General features: G+C 44.6%; 1 protein-coding gene across 1 annotated transcript in view; it reads right to left on the minus strand.

The window, feature by feature from the left end:
* Window positions 1–20,524, minus strand: part of LOC119392086 (valine--tRNA ligase, mitochondrial) — a gene marked incomplete in the record, with an annotated part of 121,744 nt that extends 101,220 nt beyond the window's left edge. Inside the window, 3 exon segments of the mRNA XM_049416425.1 lie at window positions 10,161–10,267; window positions 19,912–20,016; window positions 20,450–20,524. Coding sequence (XP_049272382.1) covers window positions 10,161–10,267; window positions 19,912–20,016; window positions 20,450–20,524 — 287 coding nt within the window.
* Window positions 20,525–21,681: the final 1,157 nt, after the last annotated feature.

The following is a 21,681-nucleotide window of genomic DNA, read 5'->3' on the forward strand; positions in this document are numbered from 1 at the left end:
GCATTTTCACAGGCTTTTGCAGGAACTGCTATGCATTAGCGCCACAGCTCGTCCAGATCTACATAAACATTCAGCCCACCACTTATACACACCACTTTGTAAACCCGACAAAAAATGTTTTTAGAGCACAGCGGACACCAAGAAGTAAATTTTCCTGCGAATTTGGCGCCCATCCATTAAAGGGACACTAAAGAGCAAGACGATTTTTCTCATATTAATAAAGTACATACTCTTTGACGATACCAAAAACACCACGCTTGCTGCGAGAAGACGCTTAGTAAGCGAGAAAACGCACAAAAACAAAATGTGGGTGGCGACGCCACCTTGAAGTTTCCGCATCATTCACCGTGATGTCACATGTTTTGACAGTGCCTACTAGGGACTACGTAGTTTCTAATTCGTAAAAATGAAGTACATTGCCCACTGAGGGGACCATAGACTTTATATACCAAGTTTAGGGTAATTTTGTTGAGCCAATGGCGCCAAAATATGATAATTACAGTTTGAAATCCGTGACGTCACGTGAGGAGATTTCGGCGCGAAATTTTAAAAATGAGACTTTAAACTTGATTTTCTCCTCTATTAATAGACCTATGATGGTGAAATTAATGACGTTAGAGTTCTCAGAGCACAATTTATCGATCTAAACCGATTCATTGTTTCTCTTTAGTGTCCCTTCAAGTATGCTTCCCTTTTTTTTTTGAGCATAACAAATCCTATAATATAAAAATTCGGCAGATCCCACGTACCGTGGGAGTCGACGTTATGCGAAGCATGCGGCGGGTAGGTGACTGTGGCCTAACTATTTTTACTGAGCGACACGTTACAAAATGACGCTAAAGATATGCTTAAATTTTATACGCACACATATATATGTTGAAGAGCCGCATATGTGTCCCCAGAACGCACGCACGTTTCATTAACTCGTGTGCATGTGTAGAAGAAGTTCTTGACAGTTCTTGAACAAGGGCATCATCACCGTGATCAGTGAGCACCAGCAGCTGGTCATGACTTGTTATGGGATCCGGTCGTGATCGTGGTGACGAGGGGTCCATGTGTAGTGAAGTATGTGGTATAGTAGAGCTGTTGGAATTCTAGGATGCCTCGGTTCCTACACCTACACCCGTTCATTACGTCACATTTTAGCATAAAAAAAGCGACACACGGCTCTTGCCTGCTTAGTGTGAACAAGGAACCAGTATGGGTCCCGAAACCGTCTCTGTGTTTTTCGCCTTCACTTGGTCAGTGACCGCATCTACATCCTCATGCTCGGTCATTTCGTCGACAAATCGGCTGTCGACAGAACCGGCGACAAGTAGGAACCTGAAGGCACCCTTCGCGTTGGTGAAGTATAGGCCGTCGAGGCTGGTAGGCCTGGATAGTGCTACATGGACCAACATCAGTGGATGGTGTTTGTCGTATTCGTAGACTACCTGGGCGTATGTGGCCTACGTAGCCTAGTCTACAAAGCGGCTGTCACTCAATCTGGCATCATCCTCGGTCAGCATGAGGCCATCGCCCAGCCTCGTAAGAAATGAAGTGGACACTGTGTCGTTCTTGCGGACTAAGTGCAATTTACGGTGCAGTGATGTGGATATCATATGTAACTTTCGTTAATGTATTCCTCCGGGGTCGATCAATGCTTCAATATAGCTTGCTGAATCATATGAATACAAACGTAATGTTTATTAGACTGCTATAAAAGCGGAGCCAACACTGGAACTACAGACGTTAATCTGATATGATAGATGTATCGTAGGAGTACACATCGTAGGAGTATCATGTAGTGTTTATTGCTTTCTTGTAAAATTAGATAGCAAGCACCACAACCACAATTGACGTTGCACTGATATTACGCCTGCGTAGGCTGTTTTTCCAAACCAGTTTATAGACCTGGCGTGGCTCAGTGGTAGAATACCTGATTCCCACGCAGAATGCTTGGGTTCGATTCCTGCAGGGATCCTAATTTTCATTCATTCCATTCGTTGAGTCAACGCTGCCATTGTTGGTTTTCCTTAAGGCTCTAGCATTTAAGTTACCATTGTCCGTTCTCGCCGTTCCTGGGTAGATATAAACTGTCAATCACCTGTGGCGCATACCCGTACGCCGCGGCCCGTGGTAAACGGGTATGTGCCACACGTGTCTAGTGGAAAGGGTTTGACGACGTACGCGACAGGATTTTCACGTTATTCATGTCACGACCCGGCAATCATATTCGTCAAATCCTCTTACCCTCCCATGCAAATTTTGGTCTTCACCAAGTTAAGGAGGCGATCATGACAGCACCCAGACGTAGGCGGACGGACGGACGGACGGACGGACAGACAGACAGACAGACAGATAGATAGATAGATAGATAGATACGTAGATAGATAGATAGATACGTAGATAGAAACGCTCAAAGTGTCAGAGGTTCGCTAAGAAATGCTTCGCATTTAAAAATTTTTGCAGTCAAGGTACGACCTGCAGAAAAGAAGCCATTAAGGGAATATGTCCTGGCACAATGCATCAGTGCTTGCTCCTCATTATTCTATGGCATGAAAGAGCACTTGTAACATTTAAGCAAATGCATACAAATTATAAAACAACCAGCTCAAATGTATGTTTTGAGTGGAAAAGCCTACTGCACTGTTTACAAGCACCATTAATGCATAATGGTGATGATATGTGGTGTTTAGTGGGACAAGGCCCAGGTGTGGCCAACGAGCATCAAGATGATAGAGATGAATATTCAATGGAGTAATGGTTTATGTAGTGTGGCTGTATAGAGGCCTAAAATCTGAGGTGTGAACGGCTTAAAGTGTACAGTCAAACCCGACTACATCGAACTCGGGTAAATCGAATTATCCTTTATACCAAACTATTTTCGAACACGGCAATGCTTTAACGTTAAAATCTATGGCTACATCGAACAAAAACATCCAGTACACTTGATATATCGAACATCGGGCACCGTGAAACGCCCCAAGATGGTGGCTTTTCCTCACGGAAGGAGGTTTTCCCGCAAGCATACTGCACAGAGTGAGTAGAAACTACCGCTTGCCATCGTGTGCTTTTTCGAATGAGTCCTCGTCATCGCGTCCATCAGCCCGTCGTAAGGGGTCGCAGTTCATTTCTCCGCCCCCTTTGTTAACACAGTGGATGCCGTAAAACAGAAGAACCTAGCTGTTCTCAGCAAGGCTGGCGATAATCAACACATTCGAACATGGAGTAAAGAAGACTGAGGTCTCTGCTTTGTACAGCGTCCCAAGAATCACGCTGAGTATGATATCGACAAACAAGGCCGGCATTAGGGCCAAGGCAAGATTCCGGCGCCCGATGAGTACCCACAATTGTGTACAATGTTGAGGCGCTGTTAATAACAATAACATATTTTTTTGCGTATCACCAGCCCCTGCATATAAACTGCACACCCAACTACAAGCCACAGAAAAATAAAAACTAAAAAAAAATTTCCCCGTATTGCCTTGAAGCCGCCTTGTTTCCATAACTGTGAAGCAGTGCTCTGAAACCAACTAGCGCACCAAAATTCGCACTGAAAATACCGCAAATTCTGTAAAAGTTTTATATCAAATTATACAATATATCGAACTAATTCATGTTTTTTCGTGAGTTCGATATATCTGGATTCGACTGCATAAGAAACTATGATAGTGACTGTAGTGGTGGGAATGACTATGAGATAAAAACGATGCCAAAATAACACATGCACAAGCAACGAGTAGCACATCAGCCTTACTAGGTTCCTTGTGTCTAAGAGCTCGGAGGCCTGTGCCATCAGAACCGTTAACATCGCAACAGCGGCCTCTCGCAGGAGGCCGTGCTATGACTTTCTCGGGCAGATAGCGTCTGGGCATTGTTCAGTAAGGCTAAAACAGATTTCATATTAAAGAGCGGTTCTCTGCCTAGGAGCGCCAGGTGAAGTGGTACACACTGCCTGTATGCTGTAGGAAAGTCCTTTTTCTTCTAGACTTCTGTTTCACGGCATTTCAAGAGGACATGCCGAACACTCAGCCTTTTCCCACATCTACCACACAGTCAGTGCTTACCACCAGTCGAGAACTGTGCGTACCATGTGTGTGCCCCATTTTGAGGCAACACAACAGGACATCACTTCGTCTTGACTTGGACGGACATGGTCAATGCCCTAACAGTGGCACGTGGAGCTTGTTATGAATTTCAGCAACCAAGTTATGTTGCCAGTGAATTCTTAGTTTTCCCCGCAAGTATAGCTTAAGATCTAACACAGGAACAGCTATGGACATGCTGTTATCTTTTGCATTTAGGGACAAAGCAATTCGCTTGGCCAGAACATTACCCTCAATACCTTTGTGCTCAGGCACCCAGCATACTGTCACATGTTGGCCAGAGGTGTGAAAAGAGCACAATAGAGAATACAGATCTGTAATTAACTGGATTTCTGTGTTTGCAGCCTGACTTTCAGGTTTGGCAACGTCTCGTGCGCTGCGCGGTGCAGGAGCCGATCCCACACAGAAGTGGCTCCTGCACCGCACGGAAGTGACGTCACCTCGTTAAAGTTAACTTAAAACAACTCAAATAGACAGAGTATTACTTTATAATGTGTTAAACCTACAAAAATATTAAATAAAACGTGTTTGACGACTTATTTAATGTATATTTGTTAATGACATATCGCAACCACCTTAAATCCAGGGGGCGCTGCGAAAGGTAACAGTAACAGCAGGCAAACATAGCAGCCGCGAGAAAATTGATGTGCGGCAGAGTTTGATGTTCTGCGGATTTTTGCGTTGCTGTTGGAAGTACTGCATTTCCTAGTTTGCGATGTCAAAACGTGGTGTTGTCGAGGGTGAAAGTGTCCTTGCAACCGAGTACCTCATTGTGCTTGTCGCGAAGGGTAAGGTTGACGATGAAATAAATGTTGCACAGTTCGTGTGAATGTCCGGACGCACAAAAAATCCCCGTGCGGCTGCGAAGTGTTTTTACTAAGCCTGTGACCTCCGATGGCAAATGCTCCTGCACTGCAGGTTTTTCGCGAAGTGCGAACACGTAGTGGCCGTTCATCCGTTGCTAGGTCAATCATGCTGTGCTGTCACCGGCCGTGTTATTCAGCAATGCAGACAAACTGTGCGGACTGTTTTGTAGGTAGGTGGGCTAACGCAGTCAGCTGTTGCCATTGGGCATCGTTTATCAAGTGCTGATCGCCTAGAGTACAGTGTAGCCTAAAGCATCATGTCGACACTTCAGTATTTTGAAGCGACTTAGTCTACTGATTACTTCGTGAGGCGCGCGGTGACGGTACCAACGGTACACTGAGCGACATAAGATTTCGTGTTGCATATTCAGCGTTGCTACAAGAAGCGAAGAGAAACAGTGACTGCTAGCTGCTAAAAAAATGATGGCAGGAAACCTGTCCTTCATTATTTGTTATGGTTATCATCTACCAGTCATGCCTTGCACTCGGAACACACACGCAATGCGACAGCGCCAGCCCCAGCCGGAGCAATATTCTAGTGCTACTGTGACGCCGGCCGAAAGCACAGATTCGCCCAGCGATATTTGAAAGCATGCTGAAGTTCGACTGCTCCGAAGCCACGCTTTACGCAGTTCGCGTTTCTTTTCATCGCGATATAGTACGTCACCACGAGCCGTTCGCGAAATCTAGGCGCCCAGTGACTCAGTTCTGAGACCACGTCCTGTCATCGGAGCCTTGATAAGCCGTGCAAATCAACATTCCTGACGCGGATGCCGGAGAAACCGATGCAGCCAGCTGCATCTGATCATCAAACATCCAATATCAAAGGGCCTGTAGACAGGCCCACCAGCAGCGCAGCAGCAGCAAGTGCGGCTGACGGGAGGCCGATGGGGAGGCATACTCGCTTGCCGACTCGGCGAATTCACGGCATATTCAAAAGGCGCGCCTAACCGGAAAACGCATGACGTCACTTCCGTGCGGTGCAGGAGTCGTTTCTGTGTGGGAGCGGCTCGTGCACCGCGCGGCGCAGCAGTCTCTGCCTTCAGGTTTTCATAACACTTAATGAGTCTGTGTATATGACAGCCTTAAGTGGTTTTAATTTTTTTATATGTTCATTGATAAAAAGCATTAATAAAATCTCATGACATATACAAAGATTCTTAAAAACGCTCCAAGACTGCTGATTCCAGTTTACATTAGGGAGCATGGGGCAGACAGTCTTGTTGCTCCGTTAAGGTCAATATTATGGGAAAATGGTCACTCCGAAAAAGATTTTCAGTGACATTCCATTCCAGGTAAGGAAAAAGGACTGCAGAACCAATTGCTAGGTCAATTGATGAGTATGACTTGTGTGATATATTGTAATATGTTGGTTCCTTTTTGTTGAACAGGCATACATCCAAAGTTACCAAATGATTTTCTACAAGACGACTCCTGCATCGCAGCGCGAGTCTCCCCATCAGATGTTATGTGCATCAAAATTGCCATAAGGATCAGAAAGCTGGTGTACAATTCCTCTTTACTCAGCTGAGAGTTAGGTGGCATACAAATAGAGCAAACTGTGACCAGCTTATTCAATAAAATTGCACGAACTGCAACCACCTCGACAGGTGTTTGGAGGAAAATATGATGGCAAGGAAATGACTTATCCACTATTATTGCTACACCTCCTTATGAAGCAAAAGCTTCATTACCGTCTTTCCTATAGACGAAGTAACGCCGAAAGAAATTAATCCGTTTTGAGTTTAAATGTGTCTCCTGGACAAAGAACATCTTCGGCTAGTAGTAGCATCACAGCTCACTTATGTCGTCTCGATTGCGAATTAGGCCCCTGATATTCCAATAGATTATTTGGGTCGACATATTAGCAAAAAGTGAAGGTGTTCTGTGTGAGAGTAGTCCAAACATTATGATGAAGGGTCCTTGTCAGGGCCCCTGATTTTCTGCTTCATTGCAGCTGAGAGAACCGCACTGCTCTTTCGGCACCAAAGGCACCAGAGTAGTGTCCACTGCCTCCTGGGAGGTACCGGACGCCCATGCATGTAGGCTGGTAGTTGAAGCTTCAGGCCTCCCTTGGTGAGACGAGACCCGAGAGCCCTGGAATCGCCGAGCTCTGTTCACAAGTTGGCGGAGTGGATTAAACCACCGCTGCCGTGGGGGCAGGCGCCCCAGCTGATGGCTTGCTCTGCACGGGGAAAGTGGCTGAGGCTGGTGCGACGCTGCCCCCCGACGTGCCACATCTGCATATGTCGGGCTATGAAATGCTGAACATCTCTTTCTGGCTTCCCTGAAAGAGATGTTTTCCCTGACTTTCAATGAGATGACGTCTTTCTCTTTTTTCCACACAGCACAAGACCAGGAGTATGCTGGATGTTCACCACCGCAGTTAAAACAGTGAGCTGCAGCTTCACAGCTGCCAGAAATGTGGTTTTTTTAAAGCACACCTGACACACGTGGACTGTCCTTTACAAATATGGGAGCTGTGGCCGTATTTCTGTGCGTGGCCATGTCACTTAAAACTAGGCTTGTGCAAATATTCGAGCACTTCGAATTTCAAACAAATATTACAGTATTCGAATTCACTTTGACACGAACTTAAATTATCGAAAATCTTGAAGTATTCGAAATGAACGAATAGACATAATATAAGCTGCATGTAACTCCCTGTAAAGGTGGTTTCACTGTAGTGGAGGGGTGCTATACTGTGAATACACCTATCCAAAGAAAATCCACACTGCCGCGAAGCCACACCTCAAGGTTAAGTGAACATATTACCCTCACATTGATTCCTTATTTTATTGCTATAGCAATTATATGGCCACATTCGATGGGTTTTGCCTTCGGCGTTGGCGTCACTGTTGCCGTCGTGTTCCATATAAAGTCCAAATTGATGACATTCCCCGCGCATCGCACGTTCTACCCGCAGGAATCGCGCGTGAGCGGGGGTGATGTAGCGACTGAAGTGATCAAATGAGCCGGCACATCTTTGTTGCTCAGAGGGCACATGTGATAACCTCCCCCCGTGTGTTAGACCTGCCGTCGACTGCTCAAAAAGAGAGGAAACGCCTCGCCCGTCTTTAATGCGCATGAAGGGACGCAGGGAGGGAGGGGGGGGTCTCGCTCAAGCAGCAACTGTGAACTTTGATTCTAAGGACGCGGTAACGAGCGCTATCTCGGCAGGCATCAGCGGACGGCTCGTATACTCTTCCATGTGCTGCACTCTCAATGTGAAGAGACTATGCGAAAAGAGCATCTCTCCCTGGAGCGGCCGTATTCTCTTACACCAGCATTTTGTAGAGTTACGCGATATCGGATCCAGAACAGGTAGCTGCCAGCCTGACTTCGTATAATATTACAATTTGTTGCTATCACATTCATTGCTTCACCCTTGCGGTGAAACTGTTGATTTTATTTTAAGTTCAAAAGCTTGTTTTACCAGCTTACATGCTCTAAGTATAGTAAATTTTAAAACGTTACGTATTTTACTATTTTACAGGTTATCACTTGCCTTCTACCGAAAGTCAAATCCTGCTACTCTTGAAAGTTGCTTCCCCTTCCCTTTGAACTTAAAAGAATGACATTTGTGCATGCCTTGTTTCAACTTTAAAAAATATTGTGCAGGTTAGTTGGCTCATAATAAATATGCTAATTTTTCTTTATAATATGTGATGTATACTATTCAAATTCGCTTCGAAATTATTCGACCAAAATCACTATTCGCTTCAAGTTCGCTCCGAACCTAAAATTTACTACTTGCACAAGCGTACTTAAAACATCTATGAGGGTAGGGTAATGTATGGTCAGACTCTGTTTCACGTAACCCGTTTCTACAATCTCTGGCAGTTCCCTTGACCCAAATGTCAGTATTATGAGCTTGGCTGCCTTTTCTATGTTGTCTCTCTTTATTTTTATTCTTTGTACATTGATGACGTTTTGTTCCTTCTAGCCATCAAGAAGTTCATAGTCAGAGAGGTTCAAAAGATCATCTGAAACGACACCCCGAACGGCATTAGTGGATCAATGTGGGGAGACTGTGATAGGAATGTTACCAAAGGACTTGAGGTTGGGAATTCATACTGTCTACTGTCTCGCAGTTCAAGCAGCAGATCGCCACTGGCCATATTAGATGCCTTATATCCTGGCCCTAACTTGTCAGTCAGGCTTTTTGCTACCAAACAAACAAAAAAGGATATCATTCTTGCTTTTTCATCTCAAACTTCGCTGTGGATGACATGGTATTTGGGGAACTGTTCATGAGCCTTTGCAAAGACATTGACTGCTGCTTCAGTCCATACACTTCTCAGGCTATGATTGGGATTTCAAAAAGAAGCGCTCAACATAGCATGTGCGTTTTGTCTTCAGTGGCAGTGCCAGCCACCCACCACCGAACCCAACAAGGGGACGTAGCAGGAAATGTTACACAAATCCCGCCAATGCCAGCTGTACAAAGCCACTATAACTTAACATGGTAAACCAAGACTGGCCATCCACACAAGGTTAACCCTAGCCACCGGGAAACATAGAAGTAAGATGAAGATAAGAAAAGACAGGAACAATTCAAAGCTAGAGAGGAAGACAAAGATCGGAGAGAAGGACAGGAAAAGGTGACCACTGATTTCCTCCAAGCGAGTCAATTCGAAGGTGCCATCTACGTGAAGCTGGGGCCAACGGGGGTGTGCCGCCTCTGCCGGGGGCCTTAAAGGTCCAATCACCCGGTGTTGGCTCAACCCCCAGGATCCCCTTTTCCCTGGACACGGCTAAGCCAAGCACGGCTAGGTGTGGAAGAGAGTTGAAAGATCTCTTCATTGAAGTTGGCTCGGATCTATGGTGACGCCACTCAGCAAACGCCTGCAGGCCATTAATGTACAAGTGTGTCGAGCTTCACATTCAGAACAGACATACACTTCAAGACAGATGTCCAGAGAGTAATGTAAGTTATTTTTCATCTTCTTGAATGAATGAGCAAAATGTGAGCACAGAATTCTCACACGAGTTTTCGCACTGCTTGGCTGAGTTTCATCCACCATGTGCTGTTTGCATAGTGATGCAACCCATCATTTATGACTACATTTTGGAACGGTGTAGTGTAGGCTTTTACTTTTCAACATTCCTCTGGATGTAGTCACTATAGCCAGGACTGAGCCCATAGCATGACTATAAGAACTGAAAAATTAAATGCACTATATAAAAAAAAAGCAGCTCATACCAGCGCACCAATGTGTCCTGTATGGTGACAGTCAGCGCATGGCCAAGATGCAAATCACCAGTGATGTTCGGTGGGGGCAACACCATGCTGAATGTACCTTCTTCCTTCTGTATGAAAAACAAATAATCAATTAAGCAGCAAAAACAGCAGTGTTCTAATAAAAAAACACCAACATGTACCTCATTACAAAACAGTGATGCCCACCTTTCACAGCGAGTTTGTTTTGCAGGTATGATGAAATTATCTGTTTCATAAACCCCTAAGCATCTTTACTTCTAATGCACTTTGTAATGCATATTCTGTGTATTATAAAGAAACAACAAGCAAACTAATGATACATACAATAGAGGCACCTTGACATTTCAACATTAGATATACCTTTACAGTTGCTTGGCCTTAAATGACACTTTAGGCAAGACACAATGTTGCCACGTGCTTTTATTGCCTTATTTCGATGTATTCGGGTTTCACCCCCAAAAACTGATAGCAACTCTCAGCGCAGACTGTGCCGCAAAGTCCGGGAAGCTTCGCAACTGCTTGAGATCATTCTGTTAAGATTACGTGCAAGATGTCAATAGTCAAGCTTATTCGAAAGCTTACGCGAGCACCAGCGATAACACTAGACTGATGTATAAAAGATGACGCGTTTCACTTATGATCAGATTCCTCGACGGCCAACCACTGTTTTCGCCGCTATCAGCGTACAGCGCGAATCGCTTGCACTTTGATTTTTCATTTTCCGGGCACAAGTTTGCCCAAATAAAGAGTACCGCATTTCCCAGTCTTGCTGCAGCCTTCTTCATTGTCACAACCACATGACAATATGAAGGCAACAGATAATGAAACGAACAAATGCATAGGGACATTGTTATTAGTTCTAATTGAAATGTGGCAATTATGATGTAAAGGAAAATGAAACTGAAGAAGAAAACAACTTGCCACCAGTGGAGCCCAAACTTACAACCTTCTCATTATGCGTACATTAACCAGTTGGGTTATGATGGCAGTGGCTCCACAGTCCACTTCTTTAGCCATTTAGATATGTGCCTCATCTCATCCCTTTGAAGGTCAATTACATAAATATATGGTGCCATTGGTCAATGCCATGCATTCAAGGTTCTGTCTGAGATAAATATACTAGTCCCCAAGAGTCCATGCTTCTGTATGTTTGAAAGAAGTGCCAATTCTTCGACTTTCTTTTTTTATGCCCAGCAAGTGCTGTAATCCTGTGAGGAACTTGTTTTCTCGTGTTGCCGACCTTTGGTTTTCATTCCAAGGTTTGTATAGGTCGGCACGCCAACTATCACTTGCACCTAAACGCATGTGCACGCGCATGGTCGTAAGTTTGGTTTTGTTTAGCAGGCAATTTCCGTTTGCTGCATTCGCAAAAAGCTGATGCCTGTCTGGTTTCTCAAAGGGTGACTGCTTGATACTATCTCGTTTACTGTCCACAGGTTGCGATTTGAGATGTTCACAGGCGGGTGCTGGTGTATGCAAACAATGCCACTGTGCATGTACAATGCTGCCATGCCTGCATGTTTTCTTTCCCGAGAACTGCAAAAAGTGGCTGCCTATCAGTGGTGATAAGATGAAGAATTACTGGAGTGAAAAACAGCGCTAAAAAGACGGGACAAGAAAGGACACGAGACCACGGCGGTGAGACCACGATGCTGAGACCATGGTCCTTTCTTGTAGTACCATCTTTTTAGCGCTGTTTTTCACTCGTAATTATGAACCAACCGGCCCAAATGCGTATCCTACTACAGAATTACTGAAATTCTCAATAGTGCAAAACCTAGTTTTCATGCTCATACCGAAAATTACTGGCATGTGCACCGATTTCTCTGCAGCGAGTGAGTCCAAGTGGCTATTCCTTCAATTTGGACCAGACATCAAATTGGAATCATTGATTGTAAGCCATTAAGGTATCACTAACCAGTTAGCAATAGGAATTCGACCGAGGAGAAACTTATAAGAAGCACGCGTGGCATGACAATCCTGACTGGTACAAAGGTAACAGTAATTTGGTGCGTACATTTTTCAAAGCCTGTAAGACGTAATTATTCCAATGCTCATACTTTTTATCCCTTTGTGACACGCATTATGGTTTACTGCTTATAAGTGCACAAAATTTAAATACTAATATTGTACCAAGGATCTGGAGACCAAATTTAAAGCAAGCGGAAGAGTTCAAATAAATTATAGTGTATTTTACATATAATAATTGTAATTACAACATAAATAATTATCTAATTATTGTATAGTCATTTTTGCCATATTTCTTCATAAACTGAATTCAACAACCCACTCAAATTAAACACAGCTATCTGCCGGCAGAGAGAATTCCTAAAAAGATAAAAAAAATATTTTGAAATTCCTGCCGAAAGGTCCCATGTGCAACGTCTCGTTAAACAAGGTACTGCATTTACGAAAGCGATCGTGTAGCAAAGTATTTTAATCAGAAGCAATATAATGGCACTTCAGGCCACACAAATGCTTAATTTGCCATTAGATTGGTGTTTGCGGTCTCTTCCTTGCCAGTAGTACACAGAAATGTCAAAAGTAAGTCGAGCCTCCAAATGAGGACGCTGTGTTGCAAAGGGTTATTATTAATTTGAGTTTCTTTCTCATTTTTATTATTTACGAATAAGCAATGCATATGTCAAGTCTACCACGGGAAAGCGCGGGTGAGAAATGACATGCTTCGCCAAGACGAGGGGAGAAGCGAGCGCAAGGCGGGGCTGCTTGTGAGCACGCAATAAAAAGGACAGAAGCGTTCGATCAGGGCAACGCTGGTGTCGGCCTTTTCTGTCTCTACAGCCTATATAACAATGCTAAAAATGTTCTTTTGAAATTGGTCACTGTGAATATCTTAAATCTGCAATAAAGAAAATGACATCGTCGAGCCACATCTGGTGAAAAAATGAGACCATTGGGTGAAAAATTTTGACCAGAGGGTTAAGAAGTTGTGACACTATACATGTCTCAAGACTTCAACTGTACGGACAAGTTGGGAAAATACCAACATCACATTAATACAAAAGATGGGAGATGTTAAAGAAAAGAATAATTATGGACTCATCAGCTAACTTTCACCATTATACTGAGCCTTTCAGTTAGAGGCCATCTAATATACTATACAGTAAAAGCTTGTTATTTCAGATTTCACAGGACCGGAAAATACGTCCGAGTTAACCAAATGAAGAATTATTGAAAGTATCGATAAAACAATAAACAAATGTCTATTACAGCAACACACTTTCATTTACTTGATGAATGCGTAAATCATCTACTTATTTTGCACAAGAACGGAGTAAAAGCTGCAATTTTCACCATCCTACGACTTTGTTCACAATGCCCCAATGGCGCAAGACTCCTGTGTCCTAATTAGCCCGAAACATGCTCCGCACCCTACCTTAGCATGTATCACCACCACCATGTGCACATGATAATTTTTTCGCCAGTAAAAAGGGTGGCAACTTATCATTCGTCCACCGTGATGTAGCAAGCGAGTTTTATGCCAGCATGCAGACCACGGCTGAAAGTTCATCTTCAACAGCATGGAGGAAGGAAAGCGTAGGGGAGGCGTCACATGCTTTGAAGCCGGGTGTGAGGGCTCCCCCTCGCCAGGTTGGTCACGCTTCAGCTCGCTTGCACATGTGCCGCTAGCACCAAGGAGGGCAAGGCGAGCAGGTGATCTCGGTGATCTTGCGTCGCATGGGCTGCCGCCAGCTAGAGGAGCCACAAAAGCGAAACTCCTGTTTCGAACAAATGTGCTGCGATGCCTGCCTGTTGTATGCCTGGGTGCCGCTCGCAGCCATATTATGGCCCATATTGTGCTTCTCCAATAAACTTCCAGCTTTGGACTTCGTGTTTAATCAGCTGAATGCAAGAAAGCAACGGTGCAACTTGGCAGGATGGTCAGTATGGACAGCTCAGTTTTCTTTTTTAAGCAGAAACAGTAAGTTGTGGGTATGCAACATAATCAAATGTCTGAAATGGTTTTCCTACACAGGAAGATGCTGCACCTCAGGATTATCATTTACCTGTGTTAGTCATTACTAGAGACCAAATTTTAGGCAAATGGCCATTTTGCTCCTTGCATTCCTATTGCCTCAATTTGGTAAATGAGCATGAATTAGAGGTTAAGAAGGGCTTTTATGACGTTTTTATAGAGCCTACAAAAGCCTATTTTTGGTCTTTGTGCCTACATGCATATAAGTGCCTATAAATGCCTATTTTCAAAATCAGGGCCTACTTAAATATTATTTAGCCTGAAGTTTCGTTTTCAAGTGCAGTTTGAGACTGTTATTCATGTTATCAGACAACAGTGACTATTAGGAACTCTATGGGGTTCAACCTAGTCCTCTAGTTCAGCCACTTCCAGAAAACAACGGCTAGCAGCAGTGAAATGGGACGCGCTGGCCAGCATACGCCGCCGTGCTGACATGTCGCGAGCGGTTGGCGAATGCAAAACCGCAGAGAGCAAAGGAAGAAGGAAAAATGTGGTGTGCATGTTTGTTTTGTTTTTAATTTACTTTTTAAGGTATTCACCGAGAAATACGCGATTCGACCCGGCCAATACTAGGCATCCCTCCATTCTGATCTTTTAGCAGTCTGGCTATCTGCTCCTGCTCTGCCGTTCCCAGTCATGTCGAAAAGAAAGAGGCCCAGGAGTGTGTTGATTCGACAGTGGACGCTTGACTCACCATGCTATAAAATAAAAGGAGAGACTGTGTTCTGCCAACCGTGTGCCAAAACGCACAATTGCACGGCTATGTACAGCTGCTGGCACCCTTGTGCCATCATCAACAATAACATTTCTTGCTTTCCTGTTGTAGGCACATGTCGCGCAAGTCTTTATTCTGAAGTTATTGACATTTATGCAAAAATTTATTGTGCCTATATTGGATGGCTTTTAGCCCCTAAAATGTGCTCTTTTAATGCCTAAAAATCCGGCCTCTAGTCATTACGTTCACACGAATGTCGTGGCACTCAAGCCAAGCTACAGCTAGGACCGTATTGGACCGTAAACTAGGACCGTATTGAAGAAAAACTTTGGCGCAGATAAAATTGCCGCACACAAAGTGTAAAAACAATCGGCACACTTCAAACTGCTTCGCAAATCACCTTACTGTGTCAAGTACTATTCGGTCTCGCAGGTCTTTAATCCTTCACACTGGAAACTTTGTGAGCACACCGGGCCAATGCTTTCCAATCGTTCTTACCATCGTGTATGGGAACGAGTCACTGCCACCTCTCGCATTAGGAGCCGTCGGCATTGTCATTCTTTTCTTGGAATTTAGCCTTCTGGCACTGAACGACAGAACAACACTGTGCCAAAGGGGAACAGCGAAGCTGCAGTGTAAAGCATTTTCGGAGAAGCTGTTGCGGGCTTCCAATATAACTGCTTATGACAGCATGCTGAATGAACTAAATACAGAACCGTAAAGACCAACACTCACTGGCCTCCAAAACCTTACGCAATCTGTGAAATGCAATAACTGCATAAAAAAGTCACAGCTTCGCCGCAACAGCGAAGCAATGAATGCGATAGCAACAAAGTGGAATGTAACGCCAAGAACGGAAAGCAGCTCGAAATTGCCAGCGCGTCGCTCAAGCTCAAAGGATGCACGAAAAGAACGCACACAGGACGAGCGCGAACTATCATGCGTCACAGCTCGACACTTGAAGCACGCTGCTCAAACATAAAGCAGGATGCACAAAACTAAAGAAAAGGTACACACAGGACGAGCGCGAACTAACTGTCACAGTTGTTACTTATTTCTGTTTGAACAGCGCGCTCCTTTCGCAAATGTGGCCACTGCAGCGAGCGAAGTGACCTTCGTACGCTCTGTGACTTCAGCATGGACATCGTGGGGAAAGCACAAGACATACAACCCCCCAGCCCCCCCCTCATTCCTCGAGATAAGGGTGCACAGGTGACCACGCCCTGTAGGGCGAAGAGCATCGGCGTTGGCAGGAGCGGGGCAACGACCTTTAAAGTGCGCCCCGCGCGGACTTCGCGCCATCTCGTTGGTGACTAAGAAAGCATGCTGAAGTAAATGGTGTACATAAATAGCTCGCGATTAGCAGGCTGAAAGACATATTTCTCGTGGCCTAGCCATCTGACACCGCACGCTGCGGAACGAGAGGTCACCCGTTCGATTCCTCGCTTTTGAAAAAATTTTTCTGAATTATTTTTATTTGTGGATTACACACACACCCACACACACACACACACACACAAACACACACACATGAGCCCTGACGGCGACAACGGCAAAAACCAGCAGAGAGCGTCCATATAATTGCTATCACAATAAAATGCAATTTGCAACTTCTGCTGGCTCTGCCAACAACACAGTCTTATGGGCGGTTGAGCACTGCACAGGCTGAGGCCTACCCGAAAACCCGGGCCGGGTCGGGTAAAGTAGTTTTTATGGTGGGCCCGGGCCGGGCTATCGTCTGAGGCTCCGGGCTTAGGGACGGGCCCGGGTTTGAGGTGGTGGGCTTGGGTCGGGCCGGGCTTGGTCTTTGTTCAATTCTTAAGGGGGGACATGGTGTGTGGAAATATTTTCTGTATCTTATGTCCAAACGTGATGAAACTGAATAGACTTGTTTGGTTTTTCATGCTGATTTCAAATATACAATAACTTTTCTTGTAAGCAAACTGGTTTACGAGATACACAAAGCTGCCTCTCTATTGTTTCTGGAGACAATAGGAGAAAAGCCGTTCAGCCGAAAGTGAATATTATCAGATAGCTAGATACTACTATGTGCAATAAGTGCAACGCTGCAAACAGTTTTCAGATCGGATCATAACTAGTCTTTCTGCAGATGATCGAAATTCAATGTTTGTACCATGACTGCCGTAAAGAAAAAACAAAATCAATTTTAAAAAATTTATGAGCAGAAAATTAGAATTCTGCTCTCAGCACTTTGTGATACACAGCTTGGGCTTTATGTTAAAAAAAGTAATTACAGCTCTAACTGTTCTAGATCATGAGATATCACTCCTACAACCTAAATAAATGACCCAAAAACATTTAATGTTCAGCTTGTACTCGTTGCACAGATCTAAACTGCAGATGAAATACTGATCTTATAACACTTCTCTTAGGATTTAGATGCGAAATAATAGCTGTAGATGTCAATAATATAATTTAAAAAACACTTTTTTCTTTGATGATTTTTTGGTCTCCACAAGCCATGTCCCCCCTTAAAGGGATACCGAACAAAAATTGGAAAAACTAAGGAAAACATCAGAATTCGACTGGGAACACACGACTGTTCCGATAAACGGAGTTTATTTCATGTATTTTTTGAACAGTCGGCTGTATTTTTGGAGGATTGTCATCGTGCTACGGCTGCACACCAGAGCAAGCCGTGATGTCATATTCACCGTGGCGCATGCAGGGTGCCCATTTTCCTGTCCTCCTCTTCCCTTTCTCCATCTCTCCTTCGCATCTCACTCTTACCCTTCCACAAAGGCGCTGAGGTGTGCCCCACCATTTAGGGGCTTTACCCCAGCCGGGAGTATTGCTCACTGCCGGTGCCATTTGTAGTGGTTCTAGGAACCTTAGTGGGAACTGAGCGGGTTGAGAGACGCGAGCGATGGCTGGCATTGTTCGCATGCCCGTTTCCGGTGCATGAAACGTCGCCTCTTCTAGTTCAGTGCGAGGCCACTAGATGCGGCAGCTTGTGAAAAACGCATTTAAATTCATTATTCTCCTCCAGTCTTTGCCTGAAATGAAGGCTGTGTCTGTCAATTTGAGCACCCAATCTTTCAAATTGGCTGAAAATTTTGGCAGCAAAAAGTTTGTTCCGTATCCCTTTAAGATTGTTCCACATAGGTTGTGCATACATATATGTTCCACATATTTTACCTCAAAAAAACACTGTTCTTATGTGGGGGAAGCTATCTGAAGAAGTACTATGACTGACAAGTAGTGAGCTACTTTTGCTTTTTGCACATGGGGCTACTTGATTTATGTGAAATGGGCAAGCCAAAAGTAGTTAGACATGGTGCTTATATAGTTAACATCTCACTATTCTGTGCTTTATTTGAATTTGTTATTTTGTAATTGCAGTAATATATATATTTTAAATTTGTACCTATAACTTGTCATTACAAGAGCGATCACAGAGCTCCAAAGCGGGGAAATGTTCTTGAAAGTTCCAGCTGTCCACTACAAAGAAAGGTCTGCGTGAAGTCTCATTACATAGAATCACACTACCAGTACAACACCATTACGAAGGCATACACCATTATAATATGGAAAAAAAGAGCACTTTAGAAACCGTGCATAACATACAATGCTGAAACCTGCAAGGAAAAGCTCTCGAAGAGGAGTTTTATAGTAGATGATATTGAAGAGTAGCACGACATTCGAGAACGAGAGAAATGAAGGGATGAGATGGACAGCTATGTTCATTCTGCAGAGATCCGCAAACACACCCGAAATTTGCTCCAGAAGTGGAAGTCCAAAACAATCACTGACAACGAATTTACAATTCACAAGGCAGATTTTGTGTGCCCGAGCATGTCAAGAAATCCCAGTAGCCCTTGTGAAAGCACGCGACTTCTGCCACACTTTTTGTTATGCAGCTTGGATAGCGAGGGGCTCTCCTTAGCTTTCCTTCCTCCATGTTCAACGGTTTCAACCATGTTTAAGTTTTGTGACAGTGCGCGCATATTGCATAAATCAAAACGAAGCTATAGAGTGCCGCATCCGCTGTGGACGAAACTGTGGTCGCTAACGATGCAATCATAAATCATAGGCAGCGTCTACGCAGTTCTGATGACACGCTTGCGGCCTATGCACACCGAGTCAAAAATGAACTACTGCTTGTCGTAGCTGCTGTGGACAACACTGCAGTTGCTACTGACGCGATCATAAATAGCACCCATGCAGTTCACATGCACCAAGTAAAGATGAAAACGAAGCAACTTTGCGGCAGCTGCTGAAGACTTGGTCGCGAACAACCACACCTTTTTGAAGGCTCATGGCCAACGTGGTGTCAAATGTGGTAGTAACGCAAATAGGCAAGAAGCGTTTTGGCTTTCCTGTTTTGCGCTGGTAATGATGACGATGTGGACTGCACCGCCATTACGGTTGTTCGCAAATGCTGGTTTTGCTCTTTTGCGTCGCACATTTATGGCGCTTGACACTCGGCACGCTCCGAGGATCGTCTGAATTAACCGGGTTACGGCCAAATATGACCGAATCAACGAGAGTTTGATGCCATTAAATAATGCATACGCTTGCAAGAACCAGAGAACATGCCCAAATTAGTATTTGATTTTTCGAATTAATAAGGGCCGAATTAATGAGCTTTTACTGTACCTATTTAAGGGCTGTGGCTCTGTCAAGCTGTCTATTACAGCTTTTTCTGCAGCTCCCCTGTCCATGTATTTTCTTGAGGCAGAAATAAAATTATTATCTATAAATGTGCCCCTGCAGCAAAGCATGAACAAACGTCAGGAACATGTACAGCAACCATTGTTTTTTATGCTTGGCTCACTTCTCACAACATATAGAATCCTCACGAGGAAAGACTAGCTTTTGAGCAAACTCATTCAGTGATAACTTACACGGACAAAGCTGCGTAAAGGAACAAATTGCTGAATTTTCATGGACACACACAAAACAGCATTAATGCAAGCCAAAAATTTTAATGTGACTGCCGCTAAATTTGCCTCTAGTAGTCTCATTATTAAACTCTATAGTCCAGTCTGGGAACTCACTGCCTCCTTGGGAGGGGTATGAATGCTTGCACTCTCCCACCAGTCAAACCAGCCAGCCTCCACATCTTCACAGTTGTACACCCTCGGGAACTGGCCCGAAAACATCTGCAAAAACAATCACAGCCACTCACCACCACCAATAGTATGGGATGTGATCTAGAAAGCTTGCAAAGATTCACAAAGTGGGACCAATATCAGTTTTAAAAGCCTCAAATCCATTTATCTTTCTTTTTGCACTGCTACGTCTCAAAGCTGTAACATGTCAACGAGATCCACGCGTGCACTGAAAGCATCGAACTCCAATTGGAAAGTGGCGACTGCTGCAGACAACTGAACCTATGACTTTGTGCTGCACAATATTTGGACACGACCACTAAGCACACACATGGGGCATCCCCGTCCACTTAACACCCTCTAAAACAAGAAACTGAAATTTTGAATGGGACATTTTCCAGTGCAAGAAGAAAAAAGATGGAGCAGAGAAGAAGAAAGTCGGAGTCATTTCACTCTGTGAAGGTGGGTGACCAGTGGATCTGACGAGCGCACTGTAGTCTCTGCTCTTGTTGCCATTATTCATAAGCATGCTGCTGCTCCACAGGTGTGATAAGCCCATACTTACGATGCACGACCACAACAATGCAGTGCCTAGACTCAACTGATGTGGCGAAACACGTACCAAATGCATACCGACGAGCTTTTTCCACTCTAATGCATTAGTTCCTTCTGTCACTCCATAGAGGACACCGGGGTTCCACTTTAATGCTTCAAAGTACACCACTGCTTCCTAGGGGGCACCAGGCATTTCTTAAAGGGCCCCTCACCAGGTGACCTAGCGAATTTTAGTTAGACATTGCAAGTTGTTGCGAGCCCAATAAAGAGCATTATGCCACAAGAATTTTTCTAATCGGTCCGTTAGAAGCTGAGAAAAACAATAATTTGTAGCGGCGCGAAACCATAATGCGAGGAGGCGAGCTGCAAACCCTTGCCGCTCGCCCCGCGTAGCCTTCGCAAGCCAAATCCCTTCCCTGCCCTCTTCGCCACGCGAGCGGAAGGATCACATAACGCATACGCATGATCACGTCATGCGCACAAAATGTCACGAGCGCATGACGCGCCCGAACCAGCCCGAGCCCCCGAGACGCGAGCGGTGTTGTGGCGGCGTTCTTTGCGCTTCATCTCTGCAAGTTATGCCGAATGCTGCCGAATGCGCCCTCGCCGATCACTTGGCTTTCAACCTATTACTGAGCGCGAAAGCTGCAACATTTGTACGGACGCGAGACTAGCGGTGTGCCGCATGAACATCTAGTTAGACGCGGGAGGATAAATGAGCCTATAGTGTACTAGAACAGTATAATGAGCCTAATGAGCGCTGGAACGCGGTAGAATATTAGTTTCGTTGTAAAGGGTGGCGTCTGCACGATGCGCAAAGCGCGAGAACACGAACGCGTGCGAAACGGAGGTAGATTAGTCTCGAATCTCGCTGCGATTCGCAGTAAAAATTCAAAAAGAAAACGCACACATTCCGTTTGTGTGTTTTATTATTGCTCTCAGGTTTTATTCATCCATTCAAGCAACAAATTACAAAAACTACGCGTCGTGTCAAATAATTATCGCAGTGTCACGTGCTACTGTTGGCGACGTCAGAGCACAGTCGTCTACGTAGAGGAGCGACGTCACAGCACTACTACCTACGCAGGGCCATTCTCTCATGTACGTCATCCCCTCATTCTCTAAAGCGCGCGCCCGCGAGAGGAAGGGCAAGCAGCGTTC

This window comes from Rhipicephalus sanguineus, chromosome 1, assembly GCF_013339695.2.
Source record: "Rhipicephalus sanguineus isolate Rsan-2018 chromosome 1, BIME_Rsan_1.4, whole genome shotgun sequence".
Taxonomy (NCBI): domain Eukaryota; kingdom Metazoa; phylum Arthropoda; class Arachnida; order Ixodida; family Ixodidae; genus Rhipicephalus; species Rhipicephalus sanguineus.